General features: G+C 40.1%; 1 protein-coding gene across 1 annotated transcript in view; it reads right to left on the minus strand.

The window, feature by feature from the left end:
- The window catches only part of enox2 (ecto-NOX disulfide-thiol exchanger 2), a 165,660-nt gene that overhangs the window by 26,172 nt on the left and 117,431 nt on the right, over positions 1-22,057 (minus strand). The window contains exons 6-8 of the mRNA XM_070836455.1: positions 13,122-13,277; positions 4,155-4,361; positions 1,119-1,352 (exon numbers count right to left, since the gene is read on the minus strand). Of these exons, the coding sequence (XP_070692556.1) occupies positions 1,119-1,352; positions 4,155-4,361; positions 13,122-13,277 (597 nt within the window). The remainder of the gene's footprint in view (positions 1-1,118; positions 1,353-4,154; positions 4,362-13,121; positions 13,278-22,057) is intronic.

Here is a 22,057-nt window from a genome sequence, read left to right on the forward strand (position 1 = left end):
AGCAAGGTGACACTGAAAAAGATTAAAAACAAAACCACAGTAAGCTGAAGAGAACAAAAGAGGAGAACAAAAACACATCTGTGCTATTGGATGAAAGGAAAAAAGAGAACTGTACATATAACAGATTGTCATACACTTCAATACCAGAACAACTTCAGAGACCACAATGACACCTGCAGGACACGGAGAAAGAAGTAAAAACAAGGGATGAAACTCATTTAGAGGTGATCTTGGTAAAGAAAAGAGCTTTTGTCTTCATAAGAAACTGGGTTTGGAGTACAGGGATATAATAAATGGCACTGAATAAGGACTAAATCCCCTTTTTCCTCTGGGTGGAAAAAAGTAGACCTAAATCTGTGACAAATAGCCAAATAGTGTTTTCACAACAGCAGCCCAAAAGTGATCAGAAACAAATACTTGGCTAAGACAGCACTGTGTCAGAGTTAGACTTCTTTACACCAGAGCTGCTGGAAAAGATGCATGCAGATGGCAGAGAGGCAGAAAGTCACAGCCATTTTGTTATAGGGCAAGTGTGACTGAGACCTGGAAGTGTCATTGCTCATTAGTAAAACAAGTTTATTCAGCCAGAAACTCGACAGAAAGCTGAGAAGAGGGGGGGGAAGGAAAGCCGAGGAGAACATGGAGTGCAGAGGGGAGAGTAGAGAGGGAAGGACAAGATAAGAGAGAGCATGTGCTGAGGGAAGAGTAAACTGATATACTGTGTTTAACAGCCTTTGTGTAACGTTTTTTGAAAAACAAATTCCTTGAATTTGTTGAACATCAGAGAACAGCACTGCCAGTTTTACCAGCTGCACCATTCCTGTGCTATAATGCATTGGTTTGGACTGGGTGCACCCTGAAAGCACACAAATGGACAGAGCACACCTTAATCCCTACCTTGGCGGTTCTTTGTTTGTGTGAATAACAATAGTACCTTACCTGTGTTTGCTCATGATGTTGTATTTGTTTACGTCTGTAGGTTGATTAAAGAAAATATATTTCTTCCACACATAGACAGGCTTTACTTCTTTACCAAGCTCTGCTTCTTTTGTCTGTGCCTTTCATACCCATGCGCATATTTTACTGCACAACTTTTATATTTTACCAGATCCACCAACCTTTGATCTTGTCTCCCAGCTGGCTGCACTCGTGCTCGGAGTAGTGGACGATGGGAGGAGGGGAGGGCGGCCGGAGGCGATCCTCCTCCATCTTGCGCCGGTGCCTCTCCTCTCTGGCCAACATGCGCTGGTGACACTCCCACTCGTAGAGGTCGTCTCTGGCCTGGGCGAAGTCCACGTGGAGACGGCCAGTGTCTTTTTTGTCTGTGCTGGAGCCCAAGCGGATACGATAACCTGCGGGAGACAAATGTGGAAAAATTACAACCAAAAAGATAGAGGAAATGGGAGGAAGCGGAGGAGGGAAAAGCTAATTATGATGGAAGAAGCAGATGGGACAGAACTGACCAATTGCAATGAAGCAATCTGTCTGCAGTTTGATGTAAATTTAAAAAAAAAGTGTGCAGGAGCATGAATCCCCATTATTTTTTAAAGATAGCTTTTCTTCACTACTGTCTGTCGGTCCGTCACTCTTTAATCCAGACTGAAATATCTTAACATCTACTCGATGGATTGCCATTAAATTTAGTGAACATGTCATGTCTCCTTCTGAATGAACTGAGCAGTAATCTTTGTGGTGAGCCCCTGATTTTTCATGTGGTGCCATCATCAGATCCAAATTTTGATTTGTCCAATACTTATACATGCAAATTAATGACATTCCCATTTAGCCTCAAGTGCAGTGTAAGAGCTGCCAGTGTAACTGTAGCCTCTCAGTCTTGTTCTTAGATATTTGACAGTCAAGAGCAACAAGAAAAAAGGTGTGACATGTGACAAAGATCCCCCTTTGGATTCAGACTGTAGAAGTCACGCTTACGTTGTTTCCACCTTAGACAACTGGAGGACTGCAATGCCTGAATGCCTCTAATTTTTGACAGCTGTCAACTTTACACTTCCCTCTCACATCTGATGGTCTTTTTTTTTTTTTTTTTAACTATGCTCATCTCTCAGTGACAACGTGATTATCATCAAAGTCCTCCATCTTCTTGACTTCTCGCAGAAATGAAAAAACAAAGGATTTGAATGAGGGACATCCCGCATCTTTATATTGCAAATGAAAAACGTGCCTGTAGGCATTAATTTGATTCAACTGACTAAGAGGAAAGGAAAAAGGATGCAGGGGACTGAAAATAAACACACGTGAGCTTTACTCTATTTGTTTCTTTTCGGGCCAGTTGTCACTTTCCATCACCTTCCACAAATTATATTTAGACCCCTGAACAGATAACGGAGACAAACAACTTTTTTTGGGGGTCTAACTGTGTATCACCTTTCTCTTTCTCATTGGCATTACCCATTTTGCTTGTTGGACCCTTCATTTGAGAAGATATGCTGTAGCTGCAGGGTTCTGTTGGATACGGATTCGTCAATAGATGAGAGACTTAGGGAGGCCAATTACATCTCTAGTGGCACTATAAGACCACAATATCCTCATTACACCCTCTTCTCCTCACTACTTCCCTCTTCATGCTCTTCTCCTTACTCAATTTTCACTAATGGTTGGTTGCGGATGTGAAGTGAAATCATGCCCATTTTGTGATTTAATTGGTTGAAATGATCAGCAAGTGTGTTCAGAGTGAGTGTTTGGGTACACATATGAGTGTAAGCTCCAGCTGGACACAGTAATGATGCCCAGTGTGATTCACTGTGAGGCCCGACGTGCTCTCATCATGGCAGAAGTGGGGGTCGCAATCGAGTAGATGCCAGTGTAAACAGGAAAAGAAATGAGCACGAGTCCTGGAGTTTCTACTTCAGTCTGCTCTCTCTGCTTCAGGCTCCCAATCTACCACTACTTCAATATTTCATATGAAGATATCTCATTGTGCTAGGGCTGCTGGAGTGTGTGTCATTGCTGGGATTGCACAGGGGGTGTATACTTGTATGTGTGTGTGGGTGGGCTATTATTTATGGGAAAACTACACAGCTCTGTCACCTGGCTAATATATAGACCTCAGCTCCCACATCTCACAGTAAGAACAGCGGCAGACCAAATTACAAGATCTCTCATTCAAACTAATTCTCACATAAACACACAGACACATTTGCACATGCATGAACACACATTTAATAATGCTGGGGATGCGACTGAATTGGCTGCTAGCTGTTTTTTTTTTAAGTAGGAACAGATGGACAGAAGTTTGCATAAGAGATTTAAGGGCTCTAGAAGCTGCTGTGAAAATGAAGATAAGATAAGAAAGCATAAGCTGGTGTCACATGGTTAGTAGAGATGCTTTTGACTAAATGGCCATTTATATTGTCTGTTGTCTGAGCTTCTAGTAGGCTGTAGGGGAACTCTTGTCGTTCTAAACCATACCTTATTTTAAACCTGGCAGAGCTGCGAAGTGGGTGCTGGTGCTTAACGGATTTCTCCGCAGTTCTTTTTTTTAATCTCCTGTACATAACAATGGGAGCAACACTAACTCTAAATAATCTGATGACCCTTTAGGTTTACGTCACCAGTTTGAATAATTATAACTTTGTTTCTGAGAATTCATATTTTTTGGTTTACATATTTTTATGGTGGGTGGTGGTGAGCCCTTGGCCTCCACTGCTACGAATCAGAGCTGTAGTCAATTTAAAATGCTTAGGCGCATGTTCACTTGTGAACAAAACGTGCTGCCACTCATGCTGAATTCTTCCAAAATGTATCCAAAATCCAAAAGTGAATTCATTTAAACTGCAGAAAATAAAATGATTTGTCTCAACAGTGTATTCTGTAGCTTTTACTCACAGTTACTGGTGTGTTACTATGGTTACTACGCTAGGCTCTATGGGAGTGTTTTTGTACACAGGCTCGTACCTTCAACTTTTTAATCAATGCACAGATATTTTCAGATGCAGTTTTCCTTTAGCTGTAACTGTGACTTACATACCACTGTCTATGAGAAAACTTAATGGGGGTTTTAATTCCAGGGGCCAACTGTGCAATTCTAGGTATCCTTGCTTGACATTTATTAAGTGGCACTGACACGAGCACACTGAAATATTATAGCAAAAAGCACTTAGACATTGAGTAACATGAAGGTTTTGACAGCTTACCCGACAGGAAGAGAGCCTTGTCCACAGTAAACTCCTCAGCAAATCGGATATGGCAGAAGTTTTTCTTGCTTTTGCGTATAGCTGTGATATCGCCACACTGTCCGAAGACCTCCATGATGAGCTGCTCTGTAGCGTTCTCTGGCAGACCGCCGACAAACACTGTCTTACACCCTGGGGGACGGTCTCTTGTGGCCGGAGGGGGAAGGTCTGTTCAAAGTAGTGGAACAAACAAGAGGAAGTGCAGTTTTGTATGTGTCACTGGGTTGACGTATTCAGACAGGGCTGGAAAAAAATAACCTGAATGATGAAACTGTGTGCACTTGCATCCGTGTGGAGGTGATACAGCTGAAAAGCAAACAACAACAAATGATTCAGCTGTCCCACAACGCAGGAACTCGATTCTGATTATGAATTATGCTCTTTGACAAGCAGAAAACAATATGTCCGATGGCAAGAACTTACTGTTTTGATTATATAGCTGCTGGAAACAATTTTGGGAGACCTGAGGAGCAGATCTGATTTCCTGTCTTTTATTTTAACTCAAAAAGAAATATGTATGCCCATATGTCTAGTCATAAAAGAAAATCCCAATACCAACAATGTTATGCAATTTGAAAAGAGAAAGACACAAGCAGCTGCTCACTTGTAGCTCCATTCCAAAAATATATTTATCCAATTCTTACCTCAATTGCAGATATTTGAATAACACAGATTCCAACAGGTTTAACAGTTAGCAAAAGCCTGGGTGTTTATACTGTTTAGCCTCCGTACTGGGTGTATCAATATATTAAACATGAATAGAAGTTAAAAATATACACGAGAAAATAGTGGAGCTGATACAAACAGAAGTCTTTTTATGCACAATAAAAAAAGGTCCATCAAAAAATGTAGGGGAAGGTTTCAAAAGTGGCACTCCAATAACTACAGGAAGGAGACAGCCAAAATAAAGCATCCATTACTCTGAGGCCAAACTCAATGTTTAGGGTGAGAGGAATAAGGGCCAGATCACATGTGAATTTCAAGAAGAAGAAAAAAATCTGTATATAATGTGATCATACATTTTTTAAAATTCAATTGAGTCATATTCCAAACATAGCACTCAACCTGAAAAATACTAAAGCTTCAAAAGGTTCTCTACATGGGACATCAGCATCTCAGATCAAAACAATTGTATGCCTCCCCCATTTCTCACCCCCCTGCAGCCACCACCATAGCTCCGCTGCTGGGTCTCTTGTTTGCTCTGTACACAACCACTGACTGACAGCCCCTCTTAGCTTTTCTGCTACTGTGTTAGCTCAGCAGCTTACCCGATATGTCGCTGGGCAAGCAGCTCTGGCTTGTTACTAACTACTACTCCAACACTACAATAACATGGACACATGGCTGTCCCGACCACCAAAACAAAGGACAGAGAAGCTCGGACTACAACTAAGACAGAGGGAGAGTGACTTTATTCTCTGCTCAGGTTACTCCACAGTACCTTTACAAATAGTTGTTTAATGCTATATTAATGCTCTAAATAATGAATGACTTGAAGCAATATGCTCAGATTGTTTTTTGTTAGATAAATGTTAATATCAAACCATTCCATGCATGAAAATGAAATCCTTTTGGCCACAAAGTGATTGCAAATCCTCTGATGTGGAATGTCCCCTGCATTGCAGAAATCACTTATTCAACACAGATGAGTGTTGACTGATCTAATCTCCAATAGATCAGGCTTCTCATCCATGATGAATGTGATTAGCGGGGTCTGTGAAGAGTGAACCAGCTAATCAGTGGAAGGCTGAGGATGTGGTATTTCCGGATGTCTGCTAGAAAGGCCTTGCAAATCTCTGTTACTGATGCTCCCACCCTGTAGATATCGATACTTTGAGAAGAACTGAGGTTGAACTTGGTTGGATACCTGAGGTGCATCATGAGAACGTGACTGATTTTCACCAGATGGAGCTACTCAGATATCTTAGGGTCTTATTCAAGTGCGATGAAAAGGCTTTCAAGATTGAGCATTCTCCCTTCTGTCAAGCAGAAAAACATTCTCTAAAGTGTGGTAAACATCTGCAGCAAAATCACTGGTACTCGACAGAAAAGCCTGCTCTGTGGAACAAACGGTTGTTAAAGAGTCAACCTCTGACAACTCCCATTCTCTACATCCAGTGTTTCAAATCTTGCCTTCCAGTTCCCTTTTTTAGGCAAAACAAATATACAAAACTATTCCTACCCTTTGCTATCTCTCAACTAGAATCTTCATGGAAAAAAAAGATCCCACATTCTCATAATCAATTATCTTTACTGCTCCATCTTCACTCCAACACTCAACTGTGGGACAACATTTAGGTAAAGGAAGAATGAGACCATAAAACAAATAAGGTTGACATGAGATTTCCCAGCATGGTGGCGGGTCTCACTCTACATGACAAACCTCAGCAATTTGGGAAGACACCAGTACTGAGCTGGTGTTGCTGCTTCACATTTAGTGGAGCCAGCTCCTATTAAAGATGCCTCCTAATAGTATGATAATACATAAACCAACCAAGCGGAATTTTTCAAAAAAGAAGAACATTTATGGGATGTCAAGCAGCGAAAACACGACAATCCAAAGTCAGAATTTTCTTCTGGCTACAAAGATTCATCAGTTCATAATTCCCCTGTTGTCAGAGCTCCTTGTGCTCACATGCAGTACTCTGGAAAGGCACAATAAAACTTTCAGTCCCGGAGTCCAAGCCAGCACTGTCATTTTGTTTTAACTTTCTCTGTCTCTCTATCTCACAGTAAAACACACACACACACAGAGACACAGACGCAGACACAGAGACACAGACGCAGACACAGACACAGACACACAGACACACACACAGACACACACACACACACACACACACACACACACACAGACACAGACACAGACACATTTTGCTGTTAGTCAACATGAGGACCAGAGTTGTGACAACGAGTCAAAGCAGCCATTATACCACTGAGAAACAAAAGAAAAACAAAATACCAAAATGAACTGTTCAGAACATTATTAAGACTAGTGCAGTGAACATTTGGGGTATGGCCGTTTTGAGCATGTACCTTCTTGGAAGTGCTGCAGTGTTCGAGAGCAGCTCATACAATCGACTTCAGACTTCATTTGCAATACAGCCACCAAGTGTGAAGTCGATCATATGAATGGTTCTTGAAATATACACACATATTTGAGGTAGAGAACGCAGCATATTGGAGAGGTCAAGATCTGTTAAATGTTTTCTTTAGTGGTATCTTTAAGATTTCACATCCAAAAATCTTGTGTTATGGACTGGGACTGCATGGGTGAAACAGGTACTGTCACACACATCTTTGTTGATGATCTGACTGCTGATCACAGTAGCACAACGACAGGAGCTGGAGCAGCAGCTGATGGCTGCAATACAAGCCTGGCAGAGCATCACCAGAGAACATAACATCTGGTTGTGCTTAAGAGTCACAGACGTCAAGAAGTCATTGCATGCAAGGGACATACGGCAAAGGGGGCAGGTTGTGTACATGGTAAAACCAAAATGTATGAAAATGCACATAGTCTGAGAATGTGCAGTTTAACCACGTGTGACCTGTTTGATTACAAATCTAAAATTGTAAAGTACAGAGGCAAATAAAAAAGGGCATGCCTTTGTCCCAAACATTATAGAGGGCACGGGCTACCACTGCTCATCCCTGCCTCTGCCTCCTCTTTCCTTTAAACGTAGCTGGTGAAGCAAATTATTGACTGAAGTTTCATTCCATAACCTCCAGAGTTGGCGGATTAAACTGGTTTCGAGTTGAGATGGACAGAAAAAGTGAAGGTGGTGCATAAAAGGCTTGCGATAGCAAGAAAAAGCTTTGTTGGCAGATGCAACAAAGAGTTCCAAATTAACTGACCTTTTCGGTCCCCGAGTGGCTGATGGTGGCGACGATGTGGAGAGCATTGAGGACAGAGAAAGGAGAACAGGAAGCAGTGCAGCAGTGACCTAATGTACTATGCTGTAAATTAAATAATGATTGGGGTTTTTTTTTATAACAGAAAGTTTTTATTTTGGCTTCAGTTGAGTAATTTGTTAGTAGTTAACGTGATAATTTTGCTCTTGTTACTTCACTGTTCAGCAAATTAAGATACTTTATACAAATGCTCTATACACAGGATTCAGGTGAAGTACTCATGATTTCCTGATTGAATTAAAATACACCATGTCATACAATATATGAAAGCATCTGTGAACAGTCCCAGAGATTGTATTTCTTATGCAAATAAAAAAAGAGGTGAAGAGCAAATAACAGGGAGAGGATGGTGGGAGCTGCTTTTGCAGGATCCACTGTGGAAATGTGGGTGCTGCTGCCAAACAGAGTTTGAATGGTAATTCTTTTGTCCACTTGATGTTTGTCCCTTTGAGTCACTGTGAGATGGACACTTCAAGGCCAATCATTTTGAAATGCAGACAAAGAAACGGAGGAGAGAGGGGGTGGATGCAGGGTCCAGAGTGGAAAAAAAGCAAAATGGCTAATAGTTGTTTGAAACAGCATTATAATATATGATGAATCTAATATCTTGTCAAACTTATTTGCAAACAAAATGTGTTGTACTGAACTGAATTATGATGTACAAGATTTAATTTGTCCTGCACACTTAGTCACTATAGGTTTTGAATCGTGGGAAATTAGCCGACTGTATTTTGGGATATTATGAGTCACTGGCTGGCTAAAAAGCTGGTTGATGTGGTGTTATTCTGACAGGTAACTTTGAGTAAAGATGGGGGCTTCCTTCAAAGCAAATACACAGGCTGATTCTCAGTCCAGCTCCGTCCCACAGGTCTGCTGCCTGTGTGGCCACCCACTGGTCTGCTACACTACTGCAGGTCATCATCATCCATCACCTCGACTGGCTAAACACCTTTTTATGGCCTGAGGGGCTGCCACAGGGAGGGGCCTTCAACTCTCAAAGGACTGTTATTCAGTAGATAAACTTAATTTACACACACTCAAGTAAAGATGTTTAGTTCATTCATGTCACACAAGAACAAATATTAAACCTTAGCGTGAACCTGAACACATGAAGATTTATCGAGATATCAATGCCATTATCAGCACATTTTAACATACTAGGACTTCCTGGTCTTAGTCAATTAGATGATTTGTCCGTTTTTCATTAGGATGTTGGTAGACTAATGATTTTTGTGAGTGTGTTACCTATTCAGGTGTTTTTGTGGAAAACTAATAAGTCATCATTGAAAATGATCCTCTAGACAACCCCCTACATTACTGCATTTATCTGCTGTTAGGCATTTTTCTGAGGTGGGCATCCTTCTTCATTCAAACTAAATGGAGTGTGTATGCATGTGAATGTCCCGGACTCACTGCCATTATCCTCAAAGCTCAAAAGAACGTTTCATTTTTCCTTAAAAGCAATTATAACATTTCTCTCTCAAACCACCTTCACAAGTTTGAAAGAGAAAGAGAGGCAAACACAGAATTTGAAGCTGACTTTATTTATCAAAGCCAGTCAACAATTCCAAATGTTGAGTGTAAAGTCTTTGGAAACCATTTTCTAACCAAGAAAAAGGTACTTGACTACTTTAGCATTAGATGTGTGAGTAAGGAGAGGTGGCAGTGGAGAAGGTGAAAGAGGGGTTAAGGCTGAATGGAGGAGCTTTGGATGAAAAAAAGGAGAAGGAAAAGAGCTTGATGAGGATGCACATTGACGGTAAAGGTTATGCACACTGTGGAGATAGAGGAAGACGGAGAGAGCGCAGGAGGTGGGGGAGGGTCAGTGAGAGGGGATGCTGCACGTGGTGTCGGATTCAATCTGTGCAGCTAGAGGGCAATGACTACTTGTGACGGACACCATATGCAACCTTGTTGCCTATACGCCGGCACTTTGCCTGTGATATTTGCTAAAAGCCTGAGTGCAGTTAGTATTGATGCTTGTTTCTTTTTGCTCCTCACATGGGTTATGGAATTTAGTTAGACAGAACAAAACATTTCAAGACATCACCATGGGCTATGAGAACTTTCTGTGTTGCCATTTGTATTTGCAACATAAGATTAATCAATGCAGAAAAATGTCTTTTGTAGCAGCCCTAAACACATGACAGAGATTTAACAACATTCCTTCATCTCTAAACAGTGCTGCCTTTTAACATCACTATTTTGCATCCTAAGTACTTTTGACAGCATGGAGTATGAATAACGATTCGCTTCTGTCATCAATGTTCTCCTCTATTTCCTCTCTCATCACCTATCCTACTGGGTGGTGATACAGCTCTGGAGCCAGATGCTAAAACAATCATCAAAAGTAACACCTTTTTGATGTAAAAGTCCTGGTAAAGAACCTGGTGTAACCAATAATTTGACAAATGGCTTACTTCCAGATATGATATATATGTGCCTTTTAGGTGACATAATGTAGGCTTTGTTCCAATGGATGGAAAATATCAAATAAGGTAATCTAACAATTTTGTACTTAGTTAGTTAAGCAGGCTCAATTTGCCAAATTGCCTGGAGAGGTTTCAAGACATATCCAAGATGTCTTTCTGAGGCATTTTTTGTCTAGGTGGGAGATATAATCCCTACAGCAGTTCCTGGCTCTGGCTCACAGTCTCCTTCAAGCTGGCTGTGCCTGAAATACCCTCACTTAGAGATGTCCAGGAGGCTTCCCAAGGAGATGCTTGATCCCTGCTGCTTTCAATGCAAAGAAACAGCAGTTCTACTCCAAGCACATTCAGTCCAAGTCCAAGCTGCTGACCCTGAGGATGAACCCAGACATAAGGATGGGAAACCAATTTTGGCAGCTTGAAACCTCAGTCTCCATTGTTTGGGTAGGCTGGCTGGCAGACTATAAGCTTAGCTCCCTTTACTGCACAGGTTCACCTGTCTGGATCTTGTGCTCCATCTTCAGAAAATAATTGTTAGTTACAGCCTTTATCCGAACTGCTTTCACATTTGGCTGCAAACCACCCAAGTACACATTGGTGGTCATTTAACAATGTGGCAAGCATAACTACATCACTGCCACAAAGCAGAGATGCAATCCTAAGGTAACCAAAGAGGACACACTAGAAATCTACCCCACCTAGAGAAGTTGTCCATGTAAATCATAAACAGATTTGGTGTCAATTCACAACCGTATCAGACACACCAATCTATACAATTGCTATACAATTGCTTTTAGTCCATCCACTCATCTGGTACCAATTTGTCTTTAGAGAAGCTACCAGGAGCTGCTAGCCCCAGCAACACAACTCCCAGGATTTAGTAGCTTAAGTCCATGATGTAGAGCTGAATCTCACAGAGTTACTTGACTTTCATGAAAAGAATCACGCCTAGGAACGTTTCCTCAGATGTCTGCCAATTCAACATACTTGGCTTTGAGATTCATTTTTTTGTAACACTGAAATAGGTGACAGGCAAGAAGCTCTTGAGCAGAGATGAGGATCAAAAAAGTGAGTGAAGAGTAACTGGGACGAGCAGAAAGGTAGGCAGAGGAGAAAGTATCAAATTAAGTTAACGGTCCACAATTAAGTGTTGTGTCCAGGCCAAACTCTTGGCACAGATCATCTTGAACACTGTATGAAGACAATGTTGTACATTTTCCAATTGATGTATGCATACCACACACTCCACATAACACAGAAAAAAGTTGGACTTGCATTACCGTGTGATTGTGACAGGCTTTAAAGATGTTGGGTAGTTTCTTGACAAGCTGATCCCTAACACAGCCTCAGGGTTTATATGTGCGCAGAGTACCTGGTTCATTTCCCTATATTGATGACTAGCTTGGAAGATGTTCCCAGGTGAAGTTAAACTTTTAATCATCTTTTCCCTCTGCACCATCTATGTGACAGTGACAGTTACACTGAGCCATAATTCACACCACAGATATACAAGCATAACTTTGAAACTGTTTTACAGGTGTATTAAAAGAATGATATTTGCCTAAGAGAATGCAAGAGTGTGTGTTTTGTTTTGTGAAAGGATTGTAAACTCCCAAATGCCACTGCGGTGAGGAACCTTTGTTTTAGTTCACCTTGAAGATGACATGTAAGGCTTGCTTGAATAAAGTCCCCAGGCAGAAACTTTTCTGTAGGAGGAAATCTGAAAAGCGAAGGTGGGATCAATCAAAGCACCCCCCTACCTCTTTTCTAACTCTGAATAATTGGATAAGGTGGAAGTGAGATAAATATAAACAACAGCTTGTGCAACACACCTGTAAGTCAGATTATGACTAGCTCAGAAATTTTCTACAGTTTGTTGTGTGGATGTAAATACAGTTTAGTGGTTGCACAGGAGGAGGAGGAGAGAAGAAATATAGAGGAAGATGACACAGATGATCAATTCTTTACTTTGGCATTGCTTATTGTTTCCCATATTGGAATACTTAGTCAGAACCAACTTTTTTCATAAAGTTTTTGGGTCTTTATGGATGTGTAAAATGCAAACCATCTTCTGGGCAAATTTTATTAATTGTTTAGGGGTGAAATTGTTGTGTCGATCCAAAGAAAATCAAAAGTAAGTTTTTTAAACAGTACCGCTAATTCTTCAACGATAGCACAGTGAGTATCAGTGACTGTTTGACTTCATAAAACCAGTAAAAATTGAAGACGTATTTTCACACATTTTATAGACTCCCTTACTAATTACGCTATTGAGAAAATAATTGGCAGCTTAATCAAAAATAGCTATTATTTGCAGCCCCAATAATATCACTAAATATAACTAAATCCTTTCCATGACACCTGATCAACTCCTTAAGACTATGAGAAAGCTTATGAAACCAAAATAACAGTAAGTTGGACCTTGTGTTGAGATTATTTTTGTTATGAAGAAGCTGTCTCCAAGGTTGTAATGTTACAAAATTGGATGCCTTTCATTGTGGTGTTATCCTTTTGCATGGAGACGCTAGTAAAGGAGGAAGTGGGGGGGGGGACTGTGCAGGATTAGCATGTTATTATGACTTACTGGGGTTGGGGGGGAACAAGGTGCAGCTCTTGCAGTGGATGATCTCTTTGACAACAGGCACATCCTGGGAGAGGGGTGTGGGTACCATACCGAGGCCAGGCATCATGGGATTCAAGGGGGTGATTCCAGTCATCATACCAAGATTGGGATCAAAATCTGGAAGCAGGAGAGAAATATGAATGAGATCACAAAGTAGATCCTTCCCGCGAACTAACACTTTAAAGTTTAAACACTACCCTTTGGTCAGGTATCACTTCAGCTCATAATTAATCTTTAAATTTCACTTCATGTTGTGTTCTTATTCCCTGAGTGATTCTTCTGTCAACACCAGTGACACACAAGCAGCCTACACATAATGGAATAGCAGTCATTCATGAATAAATCATTTTGTAAACAACATGCATATTTTAAGAAGTTTTTAGTGAGTCACTCTCTCTGTCACTCCTGCTGTTTGAATGATAACCTTAGAGATAATGTACACAGTTGGGTTTAAAATCTAAGAAGCAGACAGGCTTTATTTTTTACAATATTGATTTTCACACTGCAGCATTGACTTGACTTCCACAGCCACCACATGTGCTTTTATGTGCACACGTGTCCCAGTGAGGAGCTTTTTGAAATGGAAATGACGCTGCCCGCCTGTATGTGCCTCAACGTCACCTGCAGAGGATTTGGAGTTGACAATTATGCTGCAGGGTACGTAATGTTTATGCACCTGTGTACGTGCATGCTGGAGCACTGCTCACTAAAACAAATTGTTCACTGCAGATTATACACAACACCGTTGTATACTAGACATGTAACAAAATCAATCTGACACGTTGGCTTAATATTTCACAGAAGGTGTTATTTGCTGACTGTAAGACACAGTTGAGGAAATTGGAATCATGAAATGCATAAATTAACAAGCAACACAGACAAATACCACAACTCAGACAAATTCTACCTTTAAAAAGACAATACTGCTCCGTTTTGATTGACACTGTCAAAGAGGTGTTAATTTATCTACATGTTTAGTATTGAGGTAGTACTTTGCAGTAGTGTTGTACAGGACTGCATTATAGTGTCTCTGGTGTTTTGCCGATTGCTTTCTAAGCACGAGGGGAAAGAATATCAGACACACATTTCAACATAGTAAAGTCCAGTACAACATTACCACTACTTACGACCTCAATAATAAATGCATAAATTAACACCTCTTGTAAATTGACCATTACAAGCTTCATAAAAGAATATGTGGCACAGCTGTTGTATTGGATTACTTAACATTGTATGGGTGTCAAGTGGCAAGGAAGTTGGATTAAATTGACTTTTGAACATAAACAATTCAAACTTCTCAATTACCACCAACACGGCGAACATTCTTCATTTCAAATTTAAAGTGTTAAATTAAACTTTTCATTTAGTTTGGTTTTTACTTCAATGTTCACATCTGCAAATAAATATTCACTCGAGGTCCACTGTGGCATTCTCCTTCAATGGAGTATAACAGCAGCAAAAATGATGTGAGTTGCATTACAATATTTTAATCTTCAAAGACAATAAATCCAGTGAAGGAGGAATAATATTTAACAACCCATTAGCTGGAAATAGACATTTCCTTATAAGTGATTTTCTCTAAATCTACTGTCAGAAGGAAAATGGATGAATTGAATGACACTTATTGAAGGAGAATAAAGATATATGCACATTACAGAAGAATCAAAATAGGTCCCGGGAGGCAAAGGCAGATGTAATAAAGACGTTACACTGATAAAACTGGCTGAAGGACAAAAATGAGGAAAGGGAAATGAAGGGCATTTAGAGAAAAGAAAACAGAGTCGAAAAAAAAAAGAGCCAGCCGAATTACATTAAAGGAAAATAGATGGAAACTTTATGTCTATTGATGACCTCACCATCAGTCTCAAACCAGATGTCAGAGTGAGAGGGAACAGGTGATAAGAAGCACCCTAGTTGCAAGTCGATTGATGGCTTCTTCTGCACGTTAAGGCGAAGGAAAAGAAGACAGATAGCAGGAGGGAAGATAAGAAAGAGTGGATGGAAGATGGGAGGCTGGTGCAATAACCAACCTGAATGCCAAACACTTTGCATAGAAAAGAGCAGAGGAAACCAAACTGAATTGAGTCTTGTGGGAGGAGAAGAAAGCATTGTAAAAATATCTGTGAGATAATATTTCTGAAAATCATGTTCTGCAGAGCCAGTGCTCCACTGTTCCCGTGGTAAAATTAGGAAACAAGCTTACGAGTTCGTATGTTGTACATTGACACAAAGCAAACTAGATTTCAGCTCACATGGAGGGAAAGATCTGGTTACATCAGGTCATGGCTGGTGCAATTTCACTGCAGTGCTGCTCATGTTTCCTCTGGAGTGTGTGTTGGTGTGTGCGTTTATCGTTGTCCATTAAGAGCCTGAGACCTGAAGCAAGCATGTAGCAGAGCTGTGTGTAATAAGGGAGATTATCTACTTATTTGTAAGGATTTCCAGCTCCACCAGACTTCTCTCATCTCCAGGTTACAACAATGTAACCTGAGGCCATGTTTCATCACTAGCATACCATAATTTCCTGCCTCTTTCAGTGCTACTCATTACAATGTATGCTGTAAACAGAAACAGATGAACATGCACATTAGACTGGTGCACTTCATCCAATGTACATATTTATGCAGTTTGCTTCAGGATTTGCTGTTATGTCCCATATTTAAATTCATTTTATGTTGTTTAAATGTTTAGTATAGTTTATATTTGAAAAACAACTTTATACCAGTGGATTAGACTGTTTCGCAAGCCACTGTGAAATGTGCATCCTGTGGTTTGCTCTAGAGTTTAGGGGCTCTGACAGAAAAACAACTTTCCCCTTCATTTTCATTGCTGCAGCTTTATGGATAAATTCTCAAAGTTATGGATGTTGTACGGTACAAAACTACAGTTTTCCACAAGTGACACTAGTTAAGTGACACCAGCTGATGAAAATTTTAGTAGCTTCAACACAACAGTCGGTAGCCCCGCTGATGTCAATGAGTATGATGCATCCTTTTTTTTTTTTTTTTTAAATCAGGCAAAGAACTGAAATGTACTTGCTTGAGAGTCACTCACAAATCTACACATTTAAATCTAACAAGCTGCAGTTTCTCCACAAGAGGGAGCAGTGTAATTAGACCATTTCAACAAATGCGCCACCTTCAGAAAAGGAAAGAAATGTGACTTTACACCTGCGTATGTGAGCACCTTTGGGGAAAAGAATCTAACAGCAAGTGCAATTTCAACATTTGTGCCATGTTCTGGGGATGAATGGTTAGAGTTTTCTCTTGGCCCCTCCAGTCAGGACGACAGAAGGAAAAATGTTAAAATTACTATATTGCTCTTGTCCCGGTAACTCAGCTCAATAAGGTGCATTCAGTGCAATGGCAATGTCATGGGTTTGCAGCTGACCTGGGTCATTTGTTGCCTGTCACCATCATTTTTTTTCTCTTGGTGGTGTAAACCGTCACAGTGAAAATGGCACAGAAAAGAAACTCGAAAATACAGCTGGTCCTCATCCAACAACAGCATTACGGGAGATCAATAAGATTTTTAGATCAATAATAAATTACATTTGTAGCTGATCATGCTGCCACTCTTGGGCTACGCTTTCATGAACTCTAATAGCTATCAGGAGAACAATGCTTCAGGGCAAAAAGTACATTTACTCAAATACTGTACTTAAGTAGTATTCTAAGGTACTTATACTTTATTAAATATTTTTATTTCATGCTACTTTAAATTTCTACTCCAATGCATGTTAGAGGTAAATGTACTTTTAACTTCATTATATTTATTTGACAGCTATTGCTGTTGATTAGTTAATTGATTGATTAATCGATTCATTCATTTTTGGAAAAACAATTGGCAATTGCACATTTTTAAAGCAAAAATACCAAGCTTTCCACAGGTATAGCTCACAATTTCCTGCTCTCCTTAGTAATATGTGATAGTAAACTGAACATCTGACCTGACTAAAATTTTACTTTTAATGGAGTACTTTTTTGATTTGATGTGAATAATTCTTCTTCCTCTGCCTATAATTCTATGGCACAAATAATAGCATGCTAAAAAATATCTTCAATACCATCCATCAATTAAGTTTTAAGACATGAAAAGACATTCTGCCTTGAATACCAAAGCACAGTGGGTATACAGCAGGTATTATACACTTACAATTAAATGACAATTAATTGTAAAGTACAACACTGACGCTCAGCACATACTTAGTAATTAGAAAATGATGGGACATAAAACAGTTCTATGAGATCATTACTTATATTTAATTTAGAGACCAGTAAACTAGATGAATGGTAATTTAGAGGCCAGCCTGGGACGGATTAGATAACATTCATGAATGGGAGCTTCGACAAGTGTACAAATGGGCAATGAAGAATCCCGCAGTAAAGTACTTGGGATATTAGCTGGAATTGTTAATAAGCATTATAAATTAAGCAAAGTCAGTGAGACAAGCGTCTTAAATAAGAATATCTGGTGGTTTTCTCAGTCTTCAGTGATAGTAAACTGAATATCTTTGGGTTTTGTACTGTTTGAAAACAAGCAACTTAAGCATGTCACTTTGGGCTCTGGGAAACTGATGTGTGGTCTGGCTTGTACTAACCAACATGGTGTTCACTCAGTGAGTAAAAGGGAGCAGTAGGTTTTTTTTTTTTTTTTTTACTCAGATAAACTTTAACTTCAGAAGGATTTAAAGAGCAAAAAGGTCTTCTTAAAGAAGAACAACAAAGGAAACCTGGGGCTGGGCCCACCCACACAAAGCCACGCTTCCGTCTGATCCTTCTTACCTCGCCTGTCTCTGAAATTCACAAACATCTCCCTGACACTTTGCTCTTGTACAGTAACATGCATAAGTGCACATGCACAAAAGTTCGCCTCTGAGGTTATTACACAAACTCTCCTCCTTCCACCTCTATTTCTTCTCCATCATGTCTTTTTGATGTTAAAAAATCTATTTCCTGGAGGTTTGTTCAAAGTAATTACATTTGGAGCTGCCTGCCAATCGAAAAAAAAAGAAGACATTTGATTGTGTGAAGCTCTTGGCTATTAATGTCATATTCCTCTCCCCTCCCTGTCTTTCTCCTCTCCGATTGCCAGGGTAAATGTCCCTTCTAGCAGTCAGCGGCAGGTGGGGGGGGTTGGAGGAAGACATAGGCGGTTGCTGTGAGGCATGCTGGATAATATTCTCTAATGAGGCGAGCTAGCCATGCCACCTGGAACCCTACCAGTGGCTGAAATCTGCCTCTCTCAATCTCTGCCAAGAGTCAACCCTCTTTGCATTTTTATATGAACATCTCCCGCTTCATCTCTCTTAAAGGAATATTTGTCCAGACTGCAACTTGCAGGACAAGAAAAGTTATACCATCTACTTATTCCATGATATCTAAATAAGAATCTGCTTCTTAATGTTGCCGTCCAAAACCCGTCTTCTTTATCTGACACCTCCAAAGTCAAATCTCTGAAACAAATCTAGCTTTTAACAATAGCTAACCTACAGTCTAATATAACTGGCATGGATGGGAAGGCCTTGTCAGATATTCGCATTTCTGTAACCCAATAACCACTGCTCTATTTTTCCCCCAGACATACTGCATATCCGAAGTATATCCACTCTGTCCGCCTACATGCAGCCAAAAACCTCTGGCATTGTACCAGTGCAGCTCCTGAACAGTCAGCAGAAAGGGACATGGCATTCAGTACAAGGATTAGAAAACGCTTACGGCAAAGGAATGACTGTCAGCTAATGTATTTCCTGATGTTAATCCAGGTGAGCTAATGTGTGAAAATGAGAGGACCTTGATTCATATCTGGGGGGGTTCTTGTGCCCTCTAATTTAATATGAGGAGCACCATTTAGTTGGTTGGTTATGAGGCATGACACAAAGTTTTCATATATTCCACTGTGGTTTTTGTGTGTGCGTGTGTGTGTGTGCAGTGGTGGAGGGGGTTGTGACAACCGTGGGGAAGGGATGAGGATGAGTGGGATGCAGCAGACAAAGGAGTTGTTGTTTATTCAGGGAACAGTCGTCTGTCCCTGGAGCCTGCTTATCTATTCTCCAGGGTGAGTTTTCTTTGTGTGCGTGTGTGTGCGCGCGTGCATGTTCATGCATAGAGATGCTTGCATTAATTTTAGTTCAGCTAAAATTAATTCTAAGCTTCTTTTACATTAAAAGCTAAATATTTTCTGTAGAAGGTGTGTGTGTGGTCACCTTGCAGCTTTTATCAGTTTCACATTTTCTCCTTTTGTCCTTTTGCAACTTTTGCAACGACTAAAAAATGTGAGAAAACCAAAATGACAAACTAAACCTGTCATTGCTGTGTTTTTCATTTATTAATAAACCAAAAAATAAAATATAATATTCCAGCACACACCAGGATACTAACTGACACGATTAACAAATTATATTAAAAACATGAATGAGTGAACAAAGCATTTTGCATGCTACTTTATCAGATTCGCTCTGTGCTTGATTGTCACCAGGTGCCTTTAAATAATCAGGTGCTGATTAGCAGAAGATCCACCAGGTTCACATTCCCCAAGACAAAGGCACTTCACCAAGTCAAGTAGGCAGGAGCAATTACAATTTCACTGTGCAAAAATAGATATAAATGTTACATTTCGATGAACATAATGAGATACATTTAATGTCAGAGTAGAAATTCTGGCTATTCAACTCCTGGTCTGCTTGGACGATAAGCGGACCAGAAAGCATACATTTCCATAAGATACAAAAAAATGTCAGAGTACGAAGTACATTAATTACCTTATAATAACGTACATATAAAAAATTGGTAGAAAAAAAGAAAAGAAAGAGGACGTTATACAAAATGTCCCTAATAATCCATAGTTCTGCTTGGGTTGCTGTTTTTTTAATAAATTGTTTATAAATGATGTCAACTGGTATCATGGTGTGTGCTGGAATACTGATTTTTTTTGGTTTACTGTGGTGCACCCTTGGGCCAGCTGGCACCCCGGAGAGAAGCCCAGCTGCACATGGGATATCTTCACTTTTTTACGAGTATTAGAAAAGCCTTTACACAAGCCTATACTAAGTTGTTGTGCAGGGACAATTACTGGTAAAGAAAAATACGCTCAAGTCACTTTCAAAGTCAGACAAACACAAAAATGAGAAAGTCTGGTAACAAAGAAACACAGGCATTAAAAAGTTAACAATAAAAAAGATGTGGAAATAATATAAATTTCAGTTAAATTTTTTCTGACGTCTAGATATTGTTGCTTTTCTAAGATACTGGATACTGTCTTCTGTACAGGTCTACAAAAGCTATTCAAATAAAACAACCCTGAAATGAAAAATCACTCTGGTTGAACTGCAGTTGGTTGAGGACTTTCACAGCACTTACCTCAACGAAAGTTACAAAGTGCTTTAACACATAAAGAGCATGCAGCTTCATTTTATGGAATCACAAGCTAAAAAGGTTGGGGACAACTTATTCAAGTCTTTCGATCAAAGCCAAATGTACTGAGCTACTACAGTACAAACTGTCAAGTGTCTTCCATAATAAAAACCATCTTGGGGGGTCTGTATTTTGACAGAGATATAGAAGAGGAACTGTATAGCCCTCCATCTGGTTCCAGTTACAGTCTGGACGTGCTAGAGAGAACACTGTTGATGGTTGGGGAAATACATGGTGAGCGCTCCTGGAAAAGCCTAGACTCTCTCGTCTCTGTCAGATGTCAAAGATGTTGAAACCAGATGTTGATTCCTGCTGTTACTGTTGCAGTTCCTGCTCCGCTCTCACAGTTCACACTGTATCTGGGATTTTACTCACCAGGTTTTGGGCTTGCTAACCGTAAGACTTATCCATGTAATGTTCATGACCTAAAACAACAGCAAGCCATTTTCTTCATCCGCATTGGTTTGGCTAAGCACTAACCCCAGGAATTCATGGATTAATGTAATCAGTGATGATGGTACTGGTCACTTTCACGCAAAAGTAAATAGATTCACTTGAAACTCCATGTCAAATAAAAGTTTGGTTACAAAAAAAAAATCCATAACAAATTCTCATGGTGTGTCTGAAACCTGGATTATTCACCATGACTGACCTGAGGAAAATCCCACCATCAAATTCTGTGACTTTTCAACTTTTCCATAACCACAGGAACTCTCTGGTCTCTGATCTATTTGAACTCTTGTCTAAACAGTTAAGAGAGGTTCACCTTACTATTTACATCTTGGGATTTGACAAGCTGAAACTAAACAAACTCAATGTCAGTTCCTCCCGAGGTATGCCAGACCTCACCACCCCTGAAACACGTGGGTCAGATTTCTTAAATTCAGTCGGGCTCCCCAACTCACATAGTTTGGGTCTTATTTGTTCCCAGGACACAGTGTTGCTCTTGTTCTCTGAGCTGTTTGAAGAGCTGGGCTGTCTCCACCTTTCAAGCTACTCCGCCAACAGGGTGACTATGACTGTCACACGTACCATCCAAGCTGCCCTGTCTACTGACCCTTCCCCTTAACCCGCAACCCACTTACTTGACACCTTGGATTTAGGTATTTGTGCAATGTGACGAACAGACACTGTACTGCTCATGCATTTATTGAACATACTACATTAATACTGGAACAAATTAAAATCAGAGAATTGTGAAAGTTTTTGCCATTTTCCCACCTATGGTTTCCTTTGCTGTCTAAAGAGGGGTGGGGTCTTTACTTGAATTTCCTTTCCCCTAATTTCTTTCTTTTTTCCCTTATGGCCTGAGGTATTTGGGAGGGGGGCAGATTGGGCTGGGTCAGAAACTGTTGCTGTGCAAAATCACAAATTGGTCACAGAGGGCTTTATAATCTGTCCAAAAGACGACACCCTCTATCCAGTCATTCACAAAGGGAAAAGATATGGGGGAAAAAGTTCAGTAAAATTCCAGATGTGCAATAG

Source organism: Pempheris klunzingeri, chromosome 9 (assembly GCF_042242105.1).
Source record: "Pempheris klunzingeri isolate RE-2024b chromosome 9, fPemKlu1.hap1, whole genome shotgun sequence".
In the NCBI taxonomy this organism is placed as follows: domain Eukaryota; kingdom Metazoa; phylum Chordata; class Actinopteri; order Acropomatiformes; family Pempheridae; genus Pempheris; species Pempheris klunzingeri.